General features: G+C 39.6%; 1 protein-coding gene across 5 annotated transcripts in view; it reads right to left on the bottom strand.

Moving 5' to 3' along the window:
- LOC114942317 (neurotrimin) overlaps positions 1-23483 on the bottom strand; it is a 341341-nt gene that overhangs the window by 15674 nt on the left and 302184 nt on the right. For all 5 annotated transcript variants that reach the window (XM_085487535.1, XM_085487531.1, XM_085487533.1 and 2 more), the window contains 2 exons: positions 11777-11904; positions 1510-1678 (listed from right to left, as the gene is read on the bottom strand). In XM_085487535.1, coding sequence (XP_085343661.1) covers positions 1510-1678; positions 11777-11904 — 297 coding nt within the window. The remainder of the gene's footprint in view (positions 1-1509; positions 1679-11776; positions 11905-23483) is intronic.

Here is a 23483-nt window from a genome sequence, read left to right as displayed (position 1 = left end):
AATTGCTTTAGAGATGTTGAAGGAAGAAATCTTCTCACTCTTTTTCCAAATTACCTACAGTCCCATGATATTAAGCTATTAAGATATTTAAATATTTTCTCTGGTCAGCACAAAGAAGAGTTTTAATCGCTCTCTTCTCTAAAACTACCCATAGTGGTTCGATAATATTTAAATTTTGGTAACTGTGCTGGGCAGGGAAAATATTTAAATTTAAATATCTCTTGATCTAATTTTCACAGAAATAAAACGCAGATTAAAAAATCTCTCAACTAAGAAATTTAACAAGCCTAATAATAACAATATAACAGATACCAATAATACTAATACTAACATTAAATATTTTGTCATACCATATATAGAATCAATATCTGAGAAAGTTGCTTCAGCAATAAGAAGACCTGACGTAGTGGTAGGATATCGTTGCATTAAAAAATTGAATGACTTCATAAGAGTTCAAAAGGACAAAAATAATTGCCCCACGAATTCTAATGTTATTTATAAGTTGAATTGCAACGATTGTGACGCGACATATGTCGGACAGACAAAAAGACAGTTAGGAACGAGACTTAAAGAACATAAAAATAATATTAAATTAGACTCTGCTAGACATTCGGTTGTCACAGAACACATTCTAAACGAACAACATACATTTGACTGGGACAATATTAAAATTATGGATCACGAAAAGAACTACCATAAAAGACTAATATCTGAAATGATCCACATTAAAGAACAGAAAAATGGAATTAATTTAAATACAGACACCGAATTGTTAGACAGTAGTTATTTTGACATACTTAAAAAATTTGCTGAATCATAATTTAGAAAAAACATTGGTAATAAATAAATACATCACGCTCTCTATTTTGACATTTGGTATTCAGACTTCGCAACACACACTTGAAATATCGGGGAAAAGGACTTGTTAAAACGATAATGTAAGTTGAAAGATTTTTTAATTCTCTCTGACATTGATTTAATTCGCGTATTATATCCGTAGCATGCTCAAATGTCGCATAACTTGGCATCTCAGACCAATCGCCTTGCATATCTATTGGTCAACAGCGAAGATTCGTTTCAATTTTATATTTTAATATTTAACTAACTTTGTATTTTTAACATTTAACTTTATATTTTAATATTTAACTTTTATGTATTGATAAAGACTGTAGTGCAGTCGAAACGTTTACAATTTATATCGATTCTGTAACGGAATGTTAATTTAATTATTTAACTATTAATAAAAAAAATTTTTACACCTTATTTATTTGCCCGTTCAGTTGGCCTACTATATATGATTTGTTTAATTTTGTTAAAATATTTAAATATTTCTAAGGTAATTAGCCCAACATCTTATTAATAAACAAATATATAAATTTTGTTTTCATAGAGGTGTTCACATTATTTTGTCTATCCCTGTATTTTTTTTCAAGATATGTAATGTCATGTAATGTCCCCTCCGATCGTTTCCTCGCGAAGAGTCTCGTCCTCGCATCTTCGATCACTCACCGTTGAGTACGTGTACGGTGATCGATTTCGGTTGAGCATTACTGGGGTTACAAGTGTACCGTCCCGAGTCCGACGGCTTCGCCTCTTGCACCAGGAGGAAACTTGTCGTGCTGTCACCCTTCTCCGTGACCACGGAAACGCCGCCTCTGTTCGAGTCGTAGCTGATTATCTGTAACAGAGATCGAGCGGCCGTCTTGATATCATCTTCTGGGGTTTCGAAACGCGAAGTCGTTGCGAAAGGAAGAGGGACGAGTGAGAAATCGGCTAACCACTCGGCGGATACACTTTTTTATCGAACTGCTCCCGACGGATATCAAGACTATCGAGGAGACGACCGACGTGGAGATAAGCCCTCGTCGAAGGACGACGTATACCTTCCCTTCTCGCTCGCGAAGAGGGTGAGGAAAAAAAATACGAGATTTTTTCCCCTTCTCTCTTGGCGGGAATTCTTTCCGTACACGATTCATGATCGAATCGGAGATTGCAAAGTAACGATACAAGGGCGACCTTTCCTTCTCGATGGGAGAAAACAGGATTCGTCCCGACATTCGGTGCAAATTGCTTCGTCGGCGACTTACAGGTATGCCTCCAGGATATTCTGTTCCAAGGATAAACGTTACTCCGAACAATTTTCCGCGACAGGTGCACAAAAGTTTTGCATATGCATATGCATATATATATATATATATATATATATATGCAACATTGCCTGTCTCTGCATAGTTTTTAATTTGATTTATTGGAGAGTACATATTGCGCATCGATATCTCTCTCGGATTCTTCCGGATACGTAGGAAATATTGAAAAAATTGAAGAAAATATTTCGAAGCGATATCTCTCGCGCTATAAAAATGTTAAGCCCGAGCTTATGTATTTTATAAATCAAATACTGCATTGTTTCCATATATAATATGGGGGACAAAAAATTAATCCCTCTCGCGCGCACGTGCGAAAATAATCCAAGTAATATTCACGGTATTTCACGTGTTATTTAAACCTGTGTGAATTTACAGTGGGAAATTGGGCGCGACGTCTCACAACGCTAGTAGTGTACTCGTTGCGAAACCCCGACGAACATCGTGTTTATCCTACGTCTGTTCCACTCAACGACGCTCGTCACGAGTGTCGCTTTAACGCGAGGTTGGTAGGGTCCAACATTCGGTACATGCGAATTGAAAGGAATAAAGCGCGCGCGCGAGAGAGAGAGGGATAGAGCGAAGAAAGTCTCGGCAAGAGCCGAGAAGGATTTTTAAATAAATAATCCGCGGAGCCGGAACTTTACGGCAGCTCGCTTCCGTCTGAGAGAGGCACGTAAGCCTTCTTAAGGGAGCGAGAATTGTAGAGCATCCCCGACAACACGTTGTTGTTGGATATTCACTTCTGTGTTTCGACGTTAAGAAATTCGAGCGTCGTGCTCTTCCACGATCATCTCTCGGCAAGGATAAATGCTTTATTATTAATTCAATTTTTTTGCATGCTATATTTTCGTACGAGAGCCCTGCTTCTAGTCAATACTTGATGTAAATTTCAAGAGTTTCGGCTAAAGTACATTTTTTCTCGTGATTCAATAGACACGACACTAATCTAAAATTCTAGTCACGATAATAAAAATATATTCGAAAATTAGAATATGTCAAAGTTTCAATTTTAAATATTTTAGACCAAAAAAATTGCATAAAAAATTTACGTGCAATCTGTCATTTATTATTTTGAATATTCATATATCGTAGCCCCAATGTGTACTTTTTTCGCTTTATATTTTATCTCCAGAATTACGTTATTAAAATATTATATCGCACGCTTAAATTCCTTTTCGCAAAAGGGTAATTCCAAGTAATTGTATACAGAGTATAAGTGTGCAAGAAAAAGAAGGTTGAAGGGGAACAAAAGATTTCTTTGAAGTTTCTTCCCATTAAGAATAATGCGCGCGCGAGTATATAAGCCATATACTCGGGGAGAATTTAATCATCTTTCCGGACTGTCGTGCGCATATCGAATATCCCCGGGAATAAGAATAGAATATCGGTCGCCGAGTTGTTTATCCCCGCCGTGTTCTCAAAGCGTGTATGCGATTAATCGAACCGAGGAGAGAGAGAGAGAGAGAGAAAAGTTAGCGCTGTCGTCGAGTTTGATAAGCGCCGCGGCTACCTTCCTCTTCCGTTCGGTTATCTAAAGCACGTCTAACACCGGATAATACGTGGAACTTTCGTTTCCAAAGTTCACTATATATTAATCCGATCGTATCTACGAGGTATATAATAATGCGCCTCGTATACAGCATATGCATGCATGCGTCCTCTCTCTCTCTCTCTCTCTCTTTCACGTGGCGACTGCACATATATTTCTGTCTCTGAAAACCATAATTTTCTTATAACGATTAGTTATGCGCGCGCGAGACCGGATTCTCGCGTCGAGTTTTTACAACTCGCCGCAACTCGCAAATTAGCGAGTTTTCGAAGGGCGTGGTCCTTCCGGATGTTCATATACACGAGCATAAAATTAAACAATGCCCGGGCCGAGTTGAACCTCTGAAACTATACGTAACTTAGGTCTTGAGAATTCCTTAAAACTTTTACGATCCAAGTTTCTTCGCGAATATTCTCTTAAAGATCGCGTTTTCAATATTGATCGATGGCTCTCTTGAATATTTTACGGTATATAAATATATATGTAATCTTATATTAAAACGTTTCACATCGTTTTACACGTCATATTCGCCCGCGCGGATTTATATGTATACGATAAATGACGTTTCTATAATTACTCGAGCAAGCGATGTATTTTGAATTGAATCGATTTTTATCCAATTCTAGTCGATCATCAAGATAGATAAATAATATCCAATTTTCAGTTCATTAATCGTATAAAGCGCTGACTCTGCGCTTGACGATTGGATTAAAACAGCGACCAATTACTCACCGATTAACTTTGGCAACTGTAAATCGATCTGGTATAAATGGATGTTACATTTAAACTATATATATATATATATATTTGCATTCTTTGCTTTGTCAGTCACAAAACGTTTATTATAATTTTCCTCTCTCTTTAGTCTTCCTCTCTGTCGACAAAGAGAGATTTATAATTTTACACGATTTTTAACTATATTAATAATACTTCATAATACACGCATTGGAGAACTTTTCGATTATTGAAAAAGAATATAGATGGTACAAAATTACAGCAAAATTATCGTTAGTCTTCAATAATGAGTTGAACTTTGTTGAACGAACTTTGTTAATTGTACAAAGAATTTTCAAGACACGTATAAGATGTATGAAAATATAATCTCCACTCGATGTTATCGGCAGCAAGAGCGCAGCTCGATGAGCCAGATAATTTCGCGGTGCGTCACTAGAACTCACTAGAACTCGTTGGCCAAGTTTTGACGCGTGCGAAAGTTTTCACGATGGCATCGTCAACTTCATTATGCGCCCTCACCGGAAATCGGTATCCCGCGAGACTGTCGGTGGAGATGGTGGCGTCTAAGACTCGATGGAACGATTTTCCTATCCCCTTCCTACACTTCCTTCATGGGTTAGTACACTTTTGTCTTATCAGCCTTCGCTCGCGCATTTCGAGAGATAACGGGACAACCCCTCCGTTCTGCATCTCGTACCATCCATAATTTTATCCCCCTTCAACTTACCCTCCGTTTTCCCCCTAAATCCCTCCCCACTCCGGTACCTTCTCTTCTCTTTTATCATTTGTGAAATTTGTCGTTTCGACTCGACGTTTATTGTAAAATGGTTCACTTTCGCGTCGCCGTTGATTTCCATCGCCGTTTCCCGTGCATTATGTAGCTGAAAATTGCAAAACGCAAAGTCAATTGCTTTGTGTCGAGAATAATGCAGATTACCCGCCGTGTGATTGCTGAAAACGTATCGGAATTATTAACAAAGCGGTCGAATGTACTAGTCATATTATAATCGTTGCCGCATATTGCGCAACGTACGAGTTTTTAATAAATTTGCGCGAAATATTAATTTGTTAATTTCATTAACAAATTGATTGACATCTATGCGGGTGTATGTGTGTGTGTGCCAATTGTATTAATTTAAATACATATACATATATGTATATATAGTATACTTTTAAGAGAGAAAGAGAATATAAAACAGTGAGAGTGAGTTAAACGAAATTACAGTGCGGCATTGTGACATTTGCAGTTGAGTATAGTACCACATGAAACTACAATTTGCATTATCGCGAACCGCCCTTTTTCAATTGCTCTAAAAAGGGTACAGAGAACTCTACGTTCCACCAATTCTCCGCAATTTTATCTAACCAGATTTAACGCGTTTTGCATAATTCTTAGTTATCCTATAATTCTACAATCGTTTCACGTAGATATATATTACAATTTCGCCTCCTCGAACATTTTAAACTCTCGAAAATAATAAAAAAAGAGATAAAATTAATTTACAATTTAATAAGCGGGAACGCTTTATTTTCCGCAGCGACATTCTACTTGTATCTTCCCCATCTGCCATTTCGTTTACTTTGATCAATTCGACCTTCAATCCGGAATTTTCTATACGCGCTTCACGCTCACACATCCGCGTCTCTCGTCGACTATTGGAATGATGCTGCCGGTTGTTACCGTTGAAATCGGTCGTTATTTTGGGATTTTGCCGTTCATCTGCGCAACGCGTTGCAGACCAGATGAGCGTAGCGAATGTTTTCGAAAAGTGTCACACGACCGACATATATTCTACGATATAACAGTATCGTGCTGTCGTATTTCCGTGATCTCTGACACGTGTTTACCCTGAAATATTCGATATCTCCGGGAAAATGGCGTTGCACTTTACCCCAAGAGTCCCCTAAATTTAACAAAATGCAATTGGGTTCGTCGTGTCCGTAGCTACTAGGTGTCGTTCGATATTCGTTAAGGCAGGAACGACTCTCTATTATAGTAACAATAATTTTTGACGCCCCGAAGGTACACTTTCGCGCTCTTGCATCTCGGAAAATTACAGACGGGTGGGTATTTGGCTCGCAACACACTCGGTTCATTCCCCCATACCCTGCCCTTTCCTAATTTCACTTTGGGTTTCCTTACGACGCTAGAAAATTGCATTGCGTTACTCCACAAAGCACTCTCGGGACGAGATCTTCCATTTAAGTACTCGTTATGCGCGCAACGAGAAATAGCGGGTCCGTTAATTATTGATTATCTCATCGTGATCTCTCCTCGTTGTTATGCTTCGCCGTATTTCGCCCGAAATAGAAATGATAACATTATACAGCGATATAATATGATGTCGAATACGCACGTCTCGAACAAAGATTTATGAGAAAACAGAAACGCTCTGTCACAAATGGATCACCTTTTAACCCTCATATTATTCTTTCATTTATTCAAATTTTATGCTCGATACGTTTCACGCTCGCGTTGAAATAATAAGTTTGTTATCTCCCGGTTGGGTGGAAGGTAGTCAATCGATTTTCCAGAGAGAATATTTGGGACGTGTGTAATCGCGTTCTCGCATAATTAATGCCTGTCGATCGATGTTATCCTTTACGAGGGGTAAAAAAAAAAACTTACGCGAAAAAAAATATTGAACTTCTCATTACGAGATCGGAGAGATTTTTATTTCCTTTCGTAAGAGAGAAAACGCGCGTTTAACTAAATAATCGCTAATTCATCGGTAATAAATGCCGCTTGACTTATTGCATATTCTTTTTTATTTCGTTAATATTCATCGATCGATTTATTTATTATTTTTTTTCGTATCTATGTATATTTTTATCGTACGCATTGCTGCTCTCTTTCAAGTATCCACGTTTACGATTCATCCTCCCCCGTTTTTTTGCCCGAGTCATTGTACTCCATTTTGCGAGGGAAAAATATTCCGTTCGCGTCACGCATGCACATAAGCGTAACACGAGTGGTACTCTCGACGACTTGTTACCAGCTTTTTTTTGCCGGTACTCGACACCGAAATTGTAGCTGACACATGCGAACAGCCGTAAATAAAAGCGGTCGCACGCGTCCAGTCGACGCACTGCACGAGGGCCATGAGAGGATCAAGGGACGCTCTCTTTTTTCTCTCTTATTTTTCGTATGTACGTGAGTCAACGAAGTAAGGATTACAACCGGGTTCGGAAATGTGTTCACGTGGGGACGAAAAGTGCGTTTGTCCGCAGAAAGTGAGAGCCCGGGGAGAGCTTTATAGGCGATATATAAAATCCGGTACTGTTTATCTTGCGCATCTTATACCGCTCACTCTCTATTTGGACAGGATCAGTTTGAACAATTTCCCGCATCCTGAGCTCTTCATCCATCGGAGAGTGACGCTTTTATTTGCCGGGGGATGATAAGAGGAATGCGCGAAGTTAATGTAACGTCAAAAGTCGCGCTTCCGCTTTCCTTTCATTTTGAACGCAATTCCGTTGATTAAGTGTTAAAACAATAAAATCTAGCGAAGAGCAATTTGTCAAAAATTTATAATTACGATGCAAAATTATAATTCATTCGCGTTGCACTTTTTTTCTCTGATTCTGTCACTTTCGATGCGATCGATGACCGCGAACTTCAGCGAAACGTGCTTTTCTTTTTGCCGCAGAATTTGTGCTAATCTGGCAGCGTCTCCTCCTTCTTCTGGCAGTCTTCCCACAATTGACATATTAATAAGAAAAGTGTTATCGTGTTTAAACGTCTCTCAATAGGGGAGATATTTCTTCGAGATAAATCAATCGACTCGGATTGATTCGAGAAGCGAAACATACGACGGAAATGAGATTAGATCGGAATGATTGGTTAACATATAAATATAATTAATATTGTACATATTTGGTATTTTTGTTAGTGTAAAATCGGGAATCATACATAGAGAGAATTATCCTGAAAATCATGGTAATAATGGAACAATATGGTATTGGAAGAAATTTTATAAGAGTTGCTCTAATTGAAACATATTTACCACAATAGAAAATATTAATATCTACCGCAATAAGATATAAAAGCGTCCAATTAATTTTATTATATACATATTAATATTTCCTCATTGTGATAAACATATATCAAAGAAACTCTTATGAAATTTTTCCAGTGCCATGTTGTCCCACGATTACCAGGATTTTCAGGATAAATTCTAAGAGAAAATTCTCTCCGTGTAGATACACGTAATAAATGTAACGAGACATTTATTTTTTTTCCTTGAAAATTTTCGGAGCAGAACCCTTTTCCTGATTCTTAGCGTATCGAAATATATATATTATCCGCGCGTCTCAGGACATCTCTCAATTTCTAAAGGAGCACTATCCTTCGAGAGGTGTCGTATCCTTCGTCGTGCATCGATAAGCGATGCCGCGTTGCTTCGGGGATGCGGTCGCCGCAACAGACGCCGGCACGAAATTCAATCAAAATCAAAGGGATAAGGTGTATCGGAGCGTGAAAGCAAACGCGCTCGGGTGGTTCCGGTGGATTCCTTGCGGCCGGAAAATGTTTCGCGGCGCGCGATGGATCGATCGATGGGAGATGGCGACCTTATTATCGGAAGGGGAATTTCGGTCGGTTCCCCCGGGACGATTTCTGGAAAGAGGAACAAGAGAAGATGATTGTTCCTCGCGTTCCCTTATCGCTTGTAGCGACCGCATGAGTTTTATCATGTTCAGGGGCCCGTCACGGTGTCTTCCGCGAACGCACATGAATCATTATTATAGGTTGCGCAAGATCACGATTACCGGCTTGGAGCGCGGTTATTTTGCTCAGCCTCTTAATCGATCCCGGGGGAACCTGTGCGATCTCTTTACCGAGGCACTTTATATCGGTGGCGCTGACGAAATACATATTTAAAGAGGACCAGCCAGAGACGCGGTAAACTTGAAGCGAGCAAACGTAATCCTTCGCGAGTTCTGCGATAATATTTAAGAGGATGATCTTCGGACAGGCTACTTCGAGGATAACGATCCGTTTTGATTCATACTTAACATGAATAATAATGCTTTCGAGTTTATCCTCAATATATAATATATATTCGATACTCGCCTTTCGATAAGATATATATGTACATGTAATAGTCACTACGAAACATTTTCTCCGTGATCACGTAGCAGGAGATATTCCGGGTAGCACGAGCGTTGTATTAATTATAACACCGTAGTTGAGCCAATGTTGGTTCGGCTCTGATAAATCTAGATCTAAGCTCATGGCGTACGATACATTTATCAATATTTTCCACGGCGATCAACTTGGGCGACAAAGAGAGAGAGAGAGAGAGAGAGAGAGAGAGAGAGAGAGAGAGAGAGAGAGAGAGAGAGAGAGAGAGAGAGAGAGAGAGAGAGAGAGAGAGAGAGAGAGAGAGAGAGAGAGAGAGAGAGAGAGAGAGAAAGAGAGGATCTAGCGCAAGGGCGGACTAATATTGCGTGGATTTGGGATTCCCTCTCGGCTCATTTATGGTCCGGAAACCCTTCGAAACTGCACGCGCGTTAGTCACGCACGAAGGAGCCCTCTTTAAGGTGAGCGTGCGAGAGTTGTTTCCACGTTGCTCGCCCAGCCGAGTCCCAAAGCTCTCGGTCAGGCTTAATGCGCCTAATGGAACCTCCTGAGTGCCGTTACCAATTTTGCCACGACTCTCTCACGATTTAGCGGCGGCCCAGCCAGTCGGGACATTATCAAAATTTATTGGCCGGTCAACCGTTCGCAAACAGTCGCCGCCGTAGTTGTCGGAATGTTTTATGATCTTTCTTTGTGCGCGCGCATACTTAATTCGTTCGCCCTGGAAAAACTTTGTTATCGCGCGCGAAAAAGCTAGTCTCAGTCGCGTGAAAATTTCCAAGTCTGAACAAACGACGTAATAGAATAATTGATTTTATTATGCGAATAAATATGAGGAAAAAAAAAAAGGAAAATATCTTCTCTTTTAAATTATTGCTTGCGTTTGTGTTTCATTTTCAACGTGGCTCGCGAAATATATTTATGGGAAAATTCTCGCGGAAGGGATAATTCTTTTGAAGAATATTTGCATGTCCCTCTGTGTGTGGACGGCATATTTTAAGAGCTTAAACTCGAAAGTTTTCGAGAGCATATTTTTGGCCGGTTTAATAGCTGCCATAAATGCGCGCTATATTTTAATTATAATAAATACGCGTGTGCAAACGCGTGTAACAACCTTTTCGCCCTCATGTGTGCTCATCGCGATGCGCAAATATTGTCCCGTAACTTGAAACGTACAACACGGCCGCGGCCGAAATATTTTACACTCGGAATTATATATATATATATATATATATATATATATGTTGGTTCGCGCGCCTCGTAAAGGATGCAAATGCCGCTCGATTAATTTTTCGCGACGTTTCAAGCAGCTCAACATTCTTGTATGACAGCAGGTGGTTAATTGTAAGTGCTGCTTACCCGTCCGCTATCAGCGCCCTAATCGGAACTGTTCGACTTCCTGGAGTTTCAGACGAGGTACCTATAATTAGAAACGACCTTCGCCGACACCTCTGTACGGCCATTTATCACGCACTTTGCCGCTATTATCCCCGCAGCGGAATTTGCGAAAGGCGGATTGGATCTCGAATAGTCATTCGGAATTTCCGCTATACACGTCATCGGCTCTCTCGGGATTGCGCGAATCGGAAAAAAGGAGAAACGATCTATTTTGTATAAACGCTATATTTACAGAAAGAGAGTCAGTACCTTTTTTTTTCATCAAAAGTATAAATTACACCGACGTATTATAAATGGGTACTTGTACTTGTATGTACTTATATACTAGGTATTATATGTAGTTACTTCGAGTTCATTCGTTGGGATTAATAACGGGAAAGATTGTAGAATGTAATAATAACGACAGGAGCAAAATAACAACAACAATAATAATCTCGAAGCAACTGTGCACGCGTAATAAACATGACGAAGGGAGACGGAAGTTTCTCAGGCGGCGCGCTGAAAATTTCATCCCGCGAAAACTTGGGCTTCTCGCGGGCGGAACGAGAAGCAGAAACTTATTCGACGCGTTGCCTTCCGCGATATTAGGATACATATATATATATCCCGAGGAAGTAGGATCATCATTAATTATCCGTGTACAAAGTCAACGTTGGCCAGAGTCGCGCGCGCGGGCGCGTGTTAGTAATAAATCTAGGTCGTGCTAATCGCGCGATATTGCAGCCGTCGTCTCTTCGTCCATTATTCGTCGTAAACTTGGCGCGTTTAAACGCCTCCTGGGCGTTCTGGTCGCCCTAACGTAGGTGCGTAAATTTCGCAAAAATGGGAATAATATTAGAATAATAATGAATTCGTCGGACTCACCGCATCGTTGTGATTCCAAAAAATGTAGGCGGGCGGCTCTGGACTCTGCAAGACGACGCACGTGAGATTGATGGTGCTACCTCGATTGATGAACAGATCCGGCGCACCCAGAATCTCCGTTTTTGGCTCTGAAAAATAAACGTGCCAGTTCTTTTATGCGCGAGTAATTTTTTCTCGACGCGCGTACGAGGTTGCAAATGTTGAGAGTGAGAGAAAAAAAAGTAGCGTGCGAGATGACGTATGATCGAAACTATTTCGTCGACGGAAGGGAACAGTTGGGTGCCGTGATATAACTTACAGCCATATACAATTAAATATTATATTACGCGCGGTACAGAGAATAAAGGGTAGAAATATTTTGTTTTTTTTTCTCTTTCTCTTTCATATCTCATTTTTGCCCCCTTTGTAAGCGCGTAATTTCAAATTTAATTCACGAGAGAATTACATTTCCGGTTTAAAATTTTTATCATTCGTTATAAATATCGATCAAGTTGTGTCCTGGATTTGGGTGTCCGCAGAGGGAGCACTTGGGTCCCCTTGAAATCATTAAAAAATTTTAGAATAAACAGTAGAATTTGTTTGCATATTAAAAAAATAAAAATAAAATTAAAAAAATTTTTTTAAATTAAAAACAAACAAAAATAAACTATAATACCTCTAGAAAAAAATCCTGCGGACCCCATGGTCCTGACTTTTGATAACGACTCGGTGTTTCCGGTTCGGTATTGCGCGCTCTTGATTTTCTTTCGCGTTAAACTTTCGATTCTGAATACACACACACTCATGTCGCGTGTCTTGCGATTTTATGCGCGCTTTATGTAAATAACGTATATATTTGTCACACCTCGCGTCCGCTTCGGGGACGACACGATTTGCCACGTCTACGTAAGAGAGAGCTCTTGGCGGATTAAATCTAAAGATTTAAAGATGAGATTCTGTCTCGCGACCTAGAATTTTTACGTTTCTTTCATGTAAATGTCTCTTGCCTCGACGCGTCTTGTTTTTGCGAATCTTCTGCTACGCGCATCGTGGCTATAAAAAGCACAATGGCGCTGGTAGAATAAGGGCGGGAGAGGGTGAGAAAAGGGAGGAGAGGTTGATCTCTGCCTTTTAACGCAAAACGTCGTAATACTAAATCTTATTATTCGTATCGCCGCGAAGGATCTAGGTACGTATTTGTAAAACGAAACGGCAACATTCATTACCGTCAGCGCATTATGAAAACAACAAAGCTAATCCTCTCCGTATCTTTTTATCTCGAATATTGCGCGAGTGGAGAACTTGTCTTGCCTGCCATGAACATCGCGTGTTTGGATAGCAAAGATTATTTGCTATTTTCTGAGATAGCCCGTATACATTTCATTAAAGTAAATTCCTGTTACGCGAAAAGTTGTATTCATAATTTTGTTTAATAAATTAATATTAAAACGTGGAATTAAAATGAAAAAGATGAGAGATATAATTATCTGAGTGATTTCAATGCGACGATACGTATCATGTAACAGAGATTCGGAGAATCGCGAGATATGTATCACGGTAAATATAAATTTCCGTATATCTCTGCGACACGGGATTAAATTTGTCGCACTTGTCGCAGACTATCAAAGTTCACAAATTTGGGAATTGGAGCGACAAGATTCGTCGCTTTAGAACGAACGGCTATCCCTCGACGATAGGATATCGGCGCGAGAGATTATGGTTATGGGAAATCGGATCGGGGCCTCGCATCTGTCGCGAGAATTATGCAGAAGCCTCTCTCCGGAGGTCGCCCTTTCACATACTCTATCCTCGTGATAAGTACCTAGTCAACGCAGAGAGAGAGAGGGTGTGTGTGTATATATATATATATATATATATATATATATATATATATGTATATATACATATAGGAATCGGATCGATTGTCAGAAATTTATTTATAATGGCGAAAAATTCCAAGCTGGCGCGTCGATTTTCATTTCGGTATTTATAGCCCAGCCGATCGGACAGACGACGGTTTCGTTTTGTTGCGTCCTTTTGTGGCACGGAAGAGGGATGCGGTTGACCCTTGGAAAGGCGCGCACTTTGAGGCGCTTCATACAGACGGTGTATCCGTTCCCGCTGTTTTTTAGTGTGGGTGCATGTGTATGTATGAGCGAGAATTTATAAGTGAAAGTATACGGGAAAAAGAGAGAGAGAGAGAGAGAGAGAGAGAGAGAGAGAGAGAGAGAGAGAGAGAGAGACGGGTCAACGCGGAATAGATCGATGTGAATATTTTCCGGGCGGCCTCCTCTTCGAGGATTGACCGAAATAACCGGACAGTGTGCCTTACGGCTTTTGTGCAACGAATGATATCCGACGATTAACTCTCTTTTTCCCTTGGATTAGCATCCGGGCGTTCCACTCGGTCCCTTCTGCCATTTTTCTTTTCTTCGGTCTTATTTTGTGGCGCAGCTTTTTCTTTCCCAGATTTCTCGCCCAATCCGGACTTGGATTTTTAAATCCGATGATAGTTTATTTTTATTTTTGTTTTTAAAGAGACATACTTTGTTATAAAACAAGCATTCTTGTCGTCTGTATACCTTCTTTCTGTCGATCATTTTTTTTGTTTTTTTTTATTTCTTCACCGCCAAGAGTTCTCTTCCTCCACAAGGTGTTTCAAAATCATGGGATGTTTTTAAAATTTCTGGCCAATTTGAGACTTTTTTTTTAATGAAAATGTCGAGCTATCAATAATTCTCGAATGATAAATAAATGAAAAAATATAAATTTAACATATATAAGATAGGCAATAAGAGCCAAATCGCGGATGACAGTGCGTTATTCTAAACGAAACTAAATTTTTTCGTTAGAATTAAATACCTGTGCACAAGGCACCAAATTTTTACTTGGACACGGCCAAGATATAAAATTGGAATAATCTCTACAAGAGATTTTTTTAATTCCATGTATCCCCTATTCCCCCTAAAGAAATAAAGTGCGAGAGAAAAATATATCTTGGCCGTGTCCAAGTAAAAATTTGGTGCCTTGTGCACAGGTATTTAATTCTAACGAAAAAATTTAGTTTCGTTTAGAATAACGCACTGTCATCCGCGATTTGGCTCTTATTGCCTATCTTATATATGTTAAATTTATATTTATATATTACAGAGCCTAGTTAAACTCTTAAATGAAAAAAGTTTAGCTTTTTGCAAAGTAAATTTTATAGAATCAAAAGATAAAACTATATTCTTCAATTAACTACAGATAAAATTTAATATAATTGTAAATTTAGTATTAGCTTAGTTACGAGGTATTATACATGATAAAAAATATTAACAATTTGCAAGAAATTATCTCTCCCGACATTTTTGCAAAGGAAAAAATTCTTGTATATTAACCATCTACTTAAAAAGGCAACTGGTCTTTTTGAGATGAAAATTATTATTCTCATCTATTGAAAACGCACAATATATATATATATATATATATATATATATATATATATATAACTTTAAATAAATATTACTGATTTGTTGCTATACACAATAAGTGTATTATTTTATTTATTTCAATTTTCGAGAACACTGAAAAAGAGAGTGCTGTTCGCTGAATTGCATCTTCCAAGCTTTGTGCATCTCGTTGCGAGATAAGATAAATTTATCTGTGTGCACTATACTTTTTCCCAAACACAGTTCTCACATTTTTTGGCTTTCTTGTCGACGACAACGCATATCGAGGTGTAGCGAAAGCGACGCCTATGGGTCGATCGATAACACGAACATACGCAAAGTGCTTTAACGTCGGTTAACCGCTGGATGAAAGCCTCGTCAGAGCCGGCGAACTTTCGAAAGGCAAAATCAGTGTTCCTTGACGAAGAATTCCCGAAACTCTCGATTCGCTCGGATAGTCATTGCAATCTCGGTCGTCTTTTAAATAAACGCAGAGAAATTAATGATGCTGAGCACCGCCATATCTTTCTATCTGATCGTTGCCCATTTGTGCTCTCGGAGAATAAATGTAAATGTCAGCGAGAGACACTTATTAGTTCTTAATCGCGTTTATCTATTTCCGTTTGATTAATTTAGTCGACTAATTTAAACTAGGACTAGCAAAAATATTTTTATACGTAAGATCTTAAAAGCTTGCATTTAAAAAGAATAGCTTTTTAAATATTGTAAAATTGATGTAAGTGCAGGCCAACTCAAGAGCATAAATTAGGATGTTAATGAATATTATAAATTTTCATTACTTGCAAATTATACCATATAACAACAATTAAAACATATTAATACAATTAAATCACAAACGTTTCGACTGTACGCAGTCTTCATCAGTGGAGTCATATAAAATTAGTCAATTATAAAATTTAAAAAACCTTTCGACGATGCTAACGATTGCAATTTAAATTTTTAAATATTATTATATAATTATTTCTCATTAAGCTTCTATTTATTGTATGCATTGAATCAACTTCGATGTGTATAGAATAATTTTTTGAAAGATTATTTATTTCGAACCTCACTATAATTCGGATCTTATACTTGTATGTTACAGAAATCACACAACTTAATCTACGCAATCAACTTTGCTGCATCGATCGGTGAGTGACAAATTTTTATTTTATGGTAAAAAAACCGTCAGGTATATTATAAGTCATAAATTTTAACATGTATTTTAAATTTTTATTTAACTCTCATTTGTGCGTATGTTGCATACAAATATGGATATTTTTTATATACTTGGCGTGTGTTTTTATCTTTTTAAAGAAGTTTTTTATATTTTGTCTTATACATTGTTTATTCTGTATATATTTTACATACGCGAGTTTACATGTTTATCTCAAGTAGAAAAAGTACTTCCTTAGGAAGTGTATACGAGGGGACCTCTTCGATGATAATTTAATACGTAACTTTGCGAAAAAGAGTGGCACGAGACAATAGCCCCCGTTACGCTCATTTGAAACTTTATTAAAGAAGTTTGTCACGCGATTTCGCAACTCGGATGCGCCCGAATGAATAAAAGATGTCGATAGATGACGGGAGTAAAATGTAAACTAGAATAAGTTGGACGCGTCTTCAACGACGAGAAGAGCGTCGTCTGGAGAAATCGATTTCGTCTTTGTTCCTCGCGCGATACGTTTCGGAGTCGACGCATTTTGGATTCGGGTTAATGTAATTCGCGTACTTTGTAGCTCTGATGAATAAACGCGAGAAGAATCTTAAAGCTGCAGGAAAAAAACTATAATACGTAGGTATATTAAAAAAGTCGATCCTTATCTGCTTGCAAAATTTTAAATTAAAAGAAAATATTTAAAGAACTAGAGATAATTGATCCTCGGATATATCGCTTCTCCTAATAAAGATTTGCAAGAACTCTGGAGACGATAGAGAGAAAAATCATTTTTATAAATTTAAATTGAGTATCGTCGAAAGATTAGCTTTAAGATTTCTTTAAAAATTAGTTAGAAAAAAGGATAAATTTTCATCGAAGGTACCGAAAATATCTTAAAAAGGTAGGTACTCTACGAGAGGTCTCCAAGATCCTTCTTATCCAAATAAGAGTTTATTAGAAAACTCATACAAACTCGAGTAACTTCTTTGTGTAAAACAAGCAGCATTTTACAAATAGAAGAGAAGCAGACATTTCACGCATTTCCCTTTAAAAGATCAAGACTACAAGTTATCAACATATCGTCATCAACACCGGTTGAACGATTATTAAGCATTGGTCAAATTTTAGTACCATAGCGAAATAGTATGAGTGACGATATCTTTGAGGCATTTTTTCACGTGTGAAGACTAACGAATAAAGTCGTAATATAAACAAAAATATATATAAAGATAAAAGAATTATTGAAATATTGGGCTTCCGGTTCCAGTGAGAGTGTGAGTGACAGGTGTGTGAAAGCGTGGCAGGTATTTGTGAGGAAAGAGTGAGAAAAGGGGTGAGGAGAATAGGAGATAGGAGGTGAGAGGGCGTAGGAAAAAGAGGAGGATAGATTGAAAGGATATGATATTATAAGGATTGTAAGGAGTTAGAAAATAGAAAGCAGGAAAAGGTGAGACACGTGGACACGTAGACACGTGGAAGAAAGAGAGTAGGTGTAGAGAGCAGGTGCAGATAGAAAGATAGGGAATTCAATAGGGAATTCACTAGGGAATTCACTAGCGAGTTGGAGCGAATTAGAACATAGAGTAAGTGAATCAAAGAAAGAAAGCGATAAGAGGAAAATGAATAAGGAGGAAAAGAATGGTAGTGAAGAGAATAGTAGAGATAGGAGGATAGAGACTACTAGAGATAGGATGGTTGAGGAAGGGGGAAAGAAGGGAGATGAGGAGGAAGTAAAAAAGAAGGCAGGGAGGCCGAGAAGAGTAGATGAGTTAGCGAAAGAGAGGAGGAGCAGTATGGGATGTATAGAGGATTTCTTGAAAAGGAAAAGGGAAGAAGGGGGAGAGGAGGATAAGGATGAAGAGGAAAGAAGTCTGAGAAGGAGCAAAAAAACAGAAAGGCTGAACAGAGAAGTAGGGGGGATAGAAAAGGAGGAGTTAAAGAGGATGATGGAGGAGATAGGAAAGAAGATTACAGAGAAGTTGGGTGAGGAAATAAGAAAATTGAAGATTGAAATATGGAAAAAGGAGGGGGAATGGAGAGAAGAAAGAAAAGAAATGGGAAAAAAGATAGAAAGACTGGAGGAAAGGGTGATAGAGTTGGAGGCAAGAATAGAGAAGAGAAGTAAAAAGGAAGAAAGAGAAAGAGAGGGGGGAAAAGGAGGGAGTAAGGGGTTAGGTGAGTCAATAATGGGGAAAATGAGAGACATAGGAAAGAAGTTAGAGTGGAAAGAGAGAGAAGAAAGAAGGAATAACATCGTGATAAGAAGAATAGAAGAAGGGAAGGAAGATATAAAAGAAAGAGTGGAGAAAATAATGAAAGAAATAGGAGCGGAAACGGAAATAGAATGGATAAGAAGGTTGAAAGGAAAGGAGGGAAAGGAAGGAGAAATGGTGGTTGTAAGACTAGGCAGCAGAGAACAAAAGAGACAGGTAATGGAAAAAAAGAGTCTGTTAAGAGGAAAGAGGGTGAGGATAGAGGACGACCTAACATGGGAGGAAAGAAAGATGAAATGGAGAATAATGGAAATTGCGGAGGAAGAAAAGAGGAAAGGGAACAAGGTGTGGACAAGCTACGGTAGGATAAAAATCAATGATGTTTGGTGGAAATGGGAAGAGGAAGAAAGAGTGCTCAAGAACTGGAAAGGAGAAATTAGAGAAGGAATGGAGAAAATGGAGGTGGAAGAGGGGGGCATGAAGACAAGAATGGAGGAAAAAAAGGAATAGAAGAGGGGAGAAGAGAAGAAGGAAGGAAAGGAGAAGGGAAGAAGAGTAGTAAGAAGAGAAAGGAGGAGGGAGAAAGGGAGACGGAGATAGAAAGAAGAAAGGAGCAAGAGAAAAAGGAAAAAGGAGAAGTAAGAGAGGAATGGAAGATAGGTTTTTGGAATGTGGCAGGGTTGAAAAACAAGGAAGAAAAATTCTGGAAGGAAATAGAGGATTGGGAGGTAGTGGTGATGATGGAAACATGGATAAAAGAAAAGGGGTGGGAGGCGATTAAAAAGAGGTTACCGAAAGGATATAGATGGGAGAAGCAAGCAGCAAAGAAGAGAAAGAAGAAAGGAAGACCGATGGGGGGAATGATCATGGGGGTAAAGGAGGAGAGGGGAAGGATAAAAGTATCAGGAATGGGAGAAAAGGCGGAGGGAATAATGATGACGGATTTAGAGGTAGGAAGAGAGAAGTGGAGGGTAATAGGTATATACATTAACGGGGACATGGAAAGGAAAATGGAGGAAATGAAGGAATGGATGGAAGAGAAAGAAGAAGACAAATGGACGATTTTAGGAGGAGATTTCAACGCAAGGACAGGTAGAAGGGGGGGAGTGATAGGAGGAGAGGAGGAAGAGGAAAGAAGATCGAAGGACAAGAAGGTAAATGAGGATGGGAGGAAGTTGATAAAAGAGCTAGAAGAAGTGGGATGGGGAATTTTTAACGGAGGGATTAGAGGGGATAGGGAGGGGGAGTACACATATACAGGAGGAAGAGGGGAATCGGTGATAGACTATGTGGTGGGAGAGGATAGAGTAAAGGAAAAGATAAAGAGAATGGAGGTGGGAGATAACATAGAGTCGGACCATCACCCTTTGATTGTAATGTTAGAAAGAAGAGGAGGTGCTGAAAAGGGGAAAAGGAAGGAAGGAAAAGGAATAAGAAAAAAGGGGAGATGGACGAAGAGGGGAGGAGAAAGAATAAGAGAGGAAATAGAATGGGGAGAGGGGTGGAAAGAGGGAATAAAAGAGGAGCTAGAGGAAAAAATAGGAAGGATAGAAGAGGAATTGAGAGAAGGAGAAAAAGAGAGTGGAGAAGGAAAAAAGAAAGGGTGGTGGGATGAGGAATGTGAGGAGAAGAGGAAAGAAGTGAGGAGAAAGCTAAGGGAATGGAGGAAGAAAGGAGGAGGAGGAGAAGGATACAGAAAAGAAAGGGCAGAATATAAGCTAATGTGTAAAGGAAAAAGGGAGGAGGAGAGGATAAGATGGTACAAGGAAGCGATAGAGGCAAGAACGGAAGGAGAGGTATGGAAAATTATAAACAGGGAAAGGAAGAAGAGAGAAGGAGTGAATGAGGAGATAAAAGCGGAGGAGTGGAAGGAATATTTCATGGACTTATTGGGAGGGGTAGAGGTTAAAGTTGTAAGAGGAGGAAAAGAGAAAAGGGAGAGGGATGAGGAGCAGGAGATAAGCAGGGGGGAAGTAAAGAGGATATTGGGAAAATTGAAGAAAGGAAAAGCAGCGGGGGAGGATGGGATACCGAGTGAGGTATGGAAATATGGAGGAGAGAGGGTAGAAGAGTGGGTATGGGAAATGTGCAACAGAGTCTGGAGAGGGGAAGGATGGCCGGAGAGGTGGAAAGAGGGGATAATAGTACCACTGTTAAAAAAGGGAACGGGGAATAGGGTGGAAAACTACAGAGGGGTGACTTTGATGCCAACGTTATATAAGGTGTATGTGGGGATTCTAACAGAAAGGTTAAAGGAGGAAATAGAGAGGGGGAATATGTTGCCGGGGAGTCAAACAGGCTTTAGGAAGGGAATGGGGGTGATTGACAGTATATATGTGCTAAACTACCTGATCAATAAAAAAGTGAAGAAGAAGGGAGGTAAGGTAGTAGCGGCCTTCATAGATCTGAAGGCGGCGTTTGACTCAGTGGATAGGGAGGTGTTAATGGAGGCGATGAGGAAGAGGGGGGTAAGAAAAGGGTTAAGTAGTAGGATAGAAGAGGTATACAAGGAAACGAGGAGTAAAGTAAGAGCGGGGNAGGAGGAAGGAGAAAACTTCTGGACGGCAAGGGGTGTGAGGCAAGGTTGTCCAATGAGCCCACACTTGTTCAATTTGTTGATAGCGGATATAGAGGAAGTGCTGAAAAAAGAAGGCTGGGAAGGAGTAAAGTTGGGAGGGGAAAAAGTGCACTGCTTGGCATATGCGGATGACATGGTGTTGTTGGCGGAGGAGGAGGAGGGGATGATACATATGTTGGGGAAAATGGAAAATTACATGGATAAAAAAAGGCTAGAGGTAAATGTGGATAAGACAAAAATAATGAGGTTTAGAAAGGGGGGAGGAAGAATGAGGAAAATAGAGTGGAGATGGAAAGGGAAAAATTAGAGGAAGTGAAAGAGTTCAAGTATCTAGGATATAAGTTACAAAGGAATGGAGGACAGGAGGCGCAGGTGAGGGACAGAGTGAGGAAAGCAGGAGCGGTGATGAGACAAGTATGGGGTATGGGAAAGAGAAGATTTGCAGGAGACTGGATGAAAAGAGTATGGTTAATGGAAAGGTTGGTGGGAACGGTGATGGAGTATGGGGCGGAAATATGGGGGTGGAAGGAGAGGAGAGAAGTAGAGGCAATGCAGGAAAGATGGATTAGGTGGACGTTAGGAGTAGATTGGTGTACGCCGGGGTATATGGTAAGAGAAGAGATAGGAAAGGATAAATTCAGGATAAGAGCAGGAAGAAGAGCGATAGGGTATGAGAGAAAATTAGAGGAGGGAATGGGAGGAAGTTTAGCGAGGAAATGCTATGAGGAGATGAAGGAGAGGGTAAAGGAAGGAAAGGAGAAAACGGTGTGGGAGGAAGAGAGGGCAAAATTTTTTGAAGGAAGGGAGATAGAAGAGAGGGAGATGGAGGAAAGAAGAGAAAGGGGGGAGGAAGTATATGAGGGATGGGAGCAGAAGGACAGAGAAAGGCAAAAGGAGGAAAGATGGGAGAAGATAAGAGAGTCGAGATACAATAGATGGTATGGAGAATGGAAGGAGGAGGGTTTACCGGAATACTTGAGAAAGGGATGGGGGGAAAGCAGATGGAGAAGGATAGTGAGGTATAGAATGAACAATGAAATGAGGGGGGCGAGATACTGGGAAGAGGAGGGGAAAAGAAGATGCAGACTATGTGGGATGGAAGATGAAACTTGGGAACATGTAATAGGAGAATGTGGGGGAGAGGGGAATAAGGGAAACTGGTGGGAAAAAATGAGGGAAATACTGCAAGAGGGAGGAGAGGGAGAAGGGTGGATGAGGGAATTAGAGAAAAAGAGGATGGAGGGGAGGGTGGAAGGGGAAGAGGAGGAAGGAGGTATGAGGAGAATGTGTGAAAGTATGAATGAGGTGTTGGGGAATGTATGGGGAACTGGAAGCCGAGGCGAAGCGAGGAATAGGTTATGGACAGCTCTTTCTCTCTCTTAATTAGTAAATAGGTAGATTAAGTTAGAGATAAGATAATTGTAAGATAGATGTAAGAGTAGTCTATAAGTTAAGATTGTAAGAAATTTGTAAGGTTTGGGTACGCTCCTCAAAAGCGCCTTTAATCCCTGAGGGGGCAAATAAAGTATTGAATTGAGATAAAAGAATTATTCAATACATTTTGTGCATATTACCATTATTATAATAAAATATAATTTAAAAGTATCTGAGATACTTTATAAGTATCTGAGTATCTGCGTCTATATACATACATTTTAATTTGTGTATCCGTATCGAGATACATTTTAAATGCATTTTACCCATTACTGGTCATTTCCAGGTATAAATCTTCCTCGATTTTGCTCTCTCTCTCTCTCGTACATTTACCTATCCCAATTGATCCATCGATCAATCAGTGGATCGAGAGCATCGCGATAATTCGCGCTTACAATCGTATTTGTCGAGCGCGCAAAATACATTTGCGCACGATGCGCTCTCGACGTTTGACCCAAATAACGCAGCTCGGACAATCGTGGGTTTCTATCCCGCTGCGGTTTCGAGCAAGGTGCAAGCCGCGCCGGTCAGCTCGATCCAGTCCGTTTCGAGTTAACTACTTTGGACCTGGAAAATGCGCTCTAAAATGCGTCACCGTCCGCGTATTTCAATATCATTTTGCTTTTTTTCGCCCGTGTCGCTTCGTGCTTTTCGGGACGGAAACAAAGAAGCAAATGCGATTGTGAACGCGGTTTTACATATTCATACACGTCTCATACTTATTTTCTCGTACACACTGAATTATATCCAACAGATTCGCGCGGTAAATCTTGATATCGATTTTTCAAATTCGCGCAGCAATTACAACTTCTCTGATTGAACCGGACGTTAGGGAACTTACGGCGAGTCGTTACTTCGGACAAGACTGTTCTAGAAAATCAGGCGAATTGAAGTTTTTGGTCCGGACGGA

Source organism: Nylanderia fulva, unplaced genomic scaffold, assembly GCF_048542155.1.
Source record: "Nylanderia fulva isolate GAGA-0341 unplaced genomic scaffold, ASM4854215v1 Scaffold57, whole genome shotgun sequence".
Lineage (NCBI taxonomy): Eukaryota > Metazoa > Arthropoda > Insecta > Hymenoptera > Formicidae > Nylanderia > Nylanderia fulva.
This window is presented reverse-complemented; position numbering and strand designations above follow the sequence as displayed.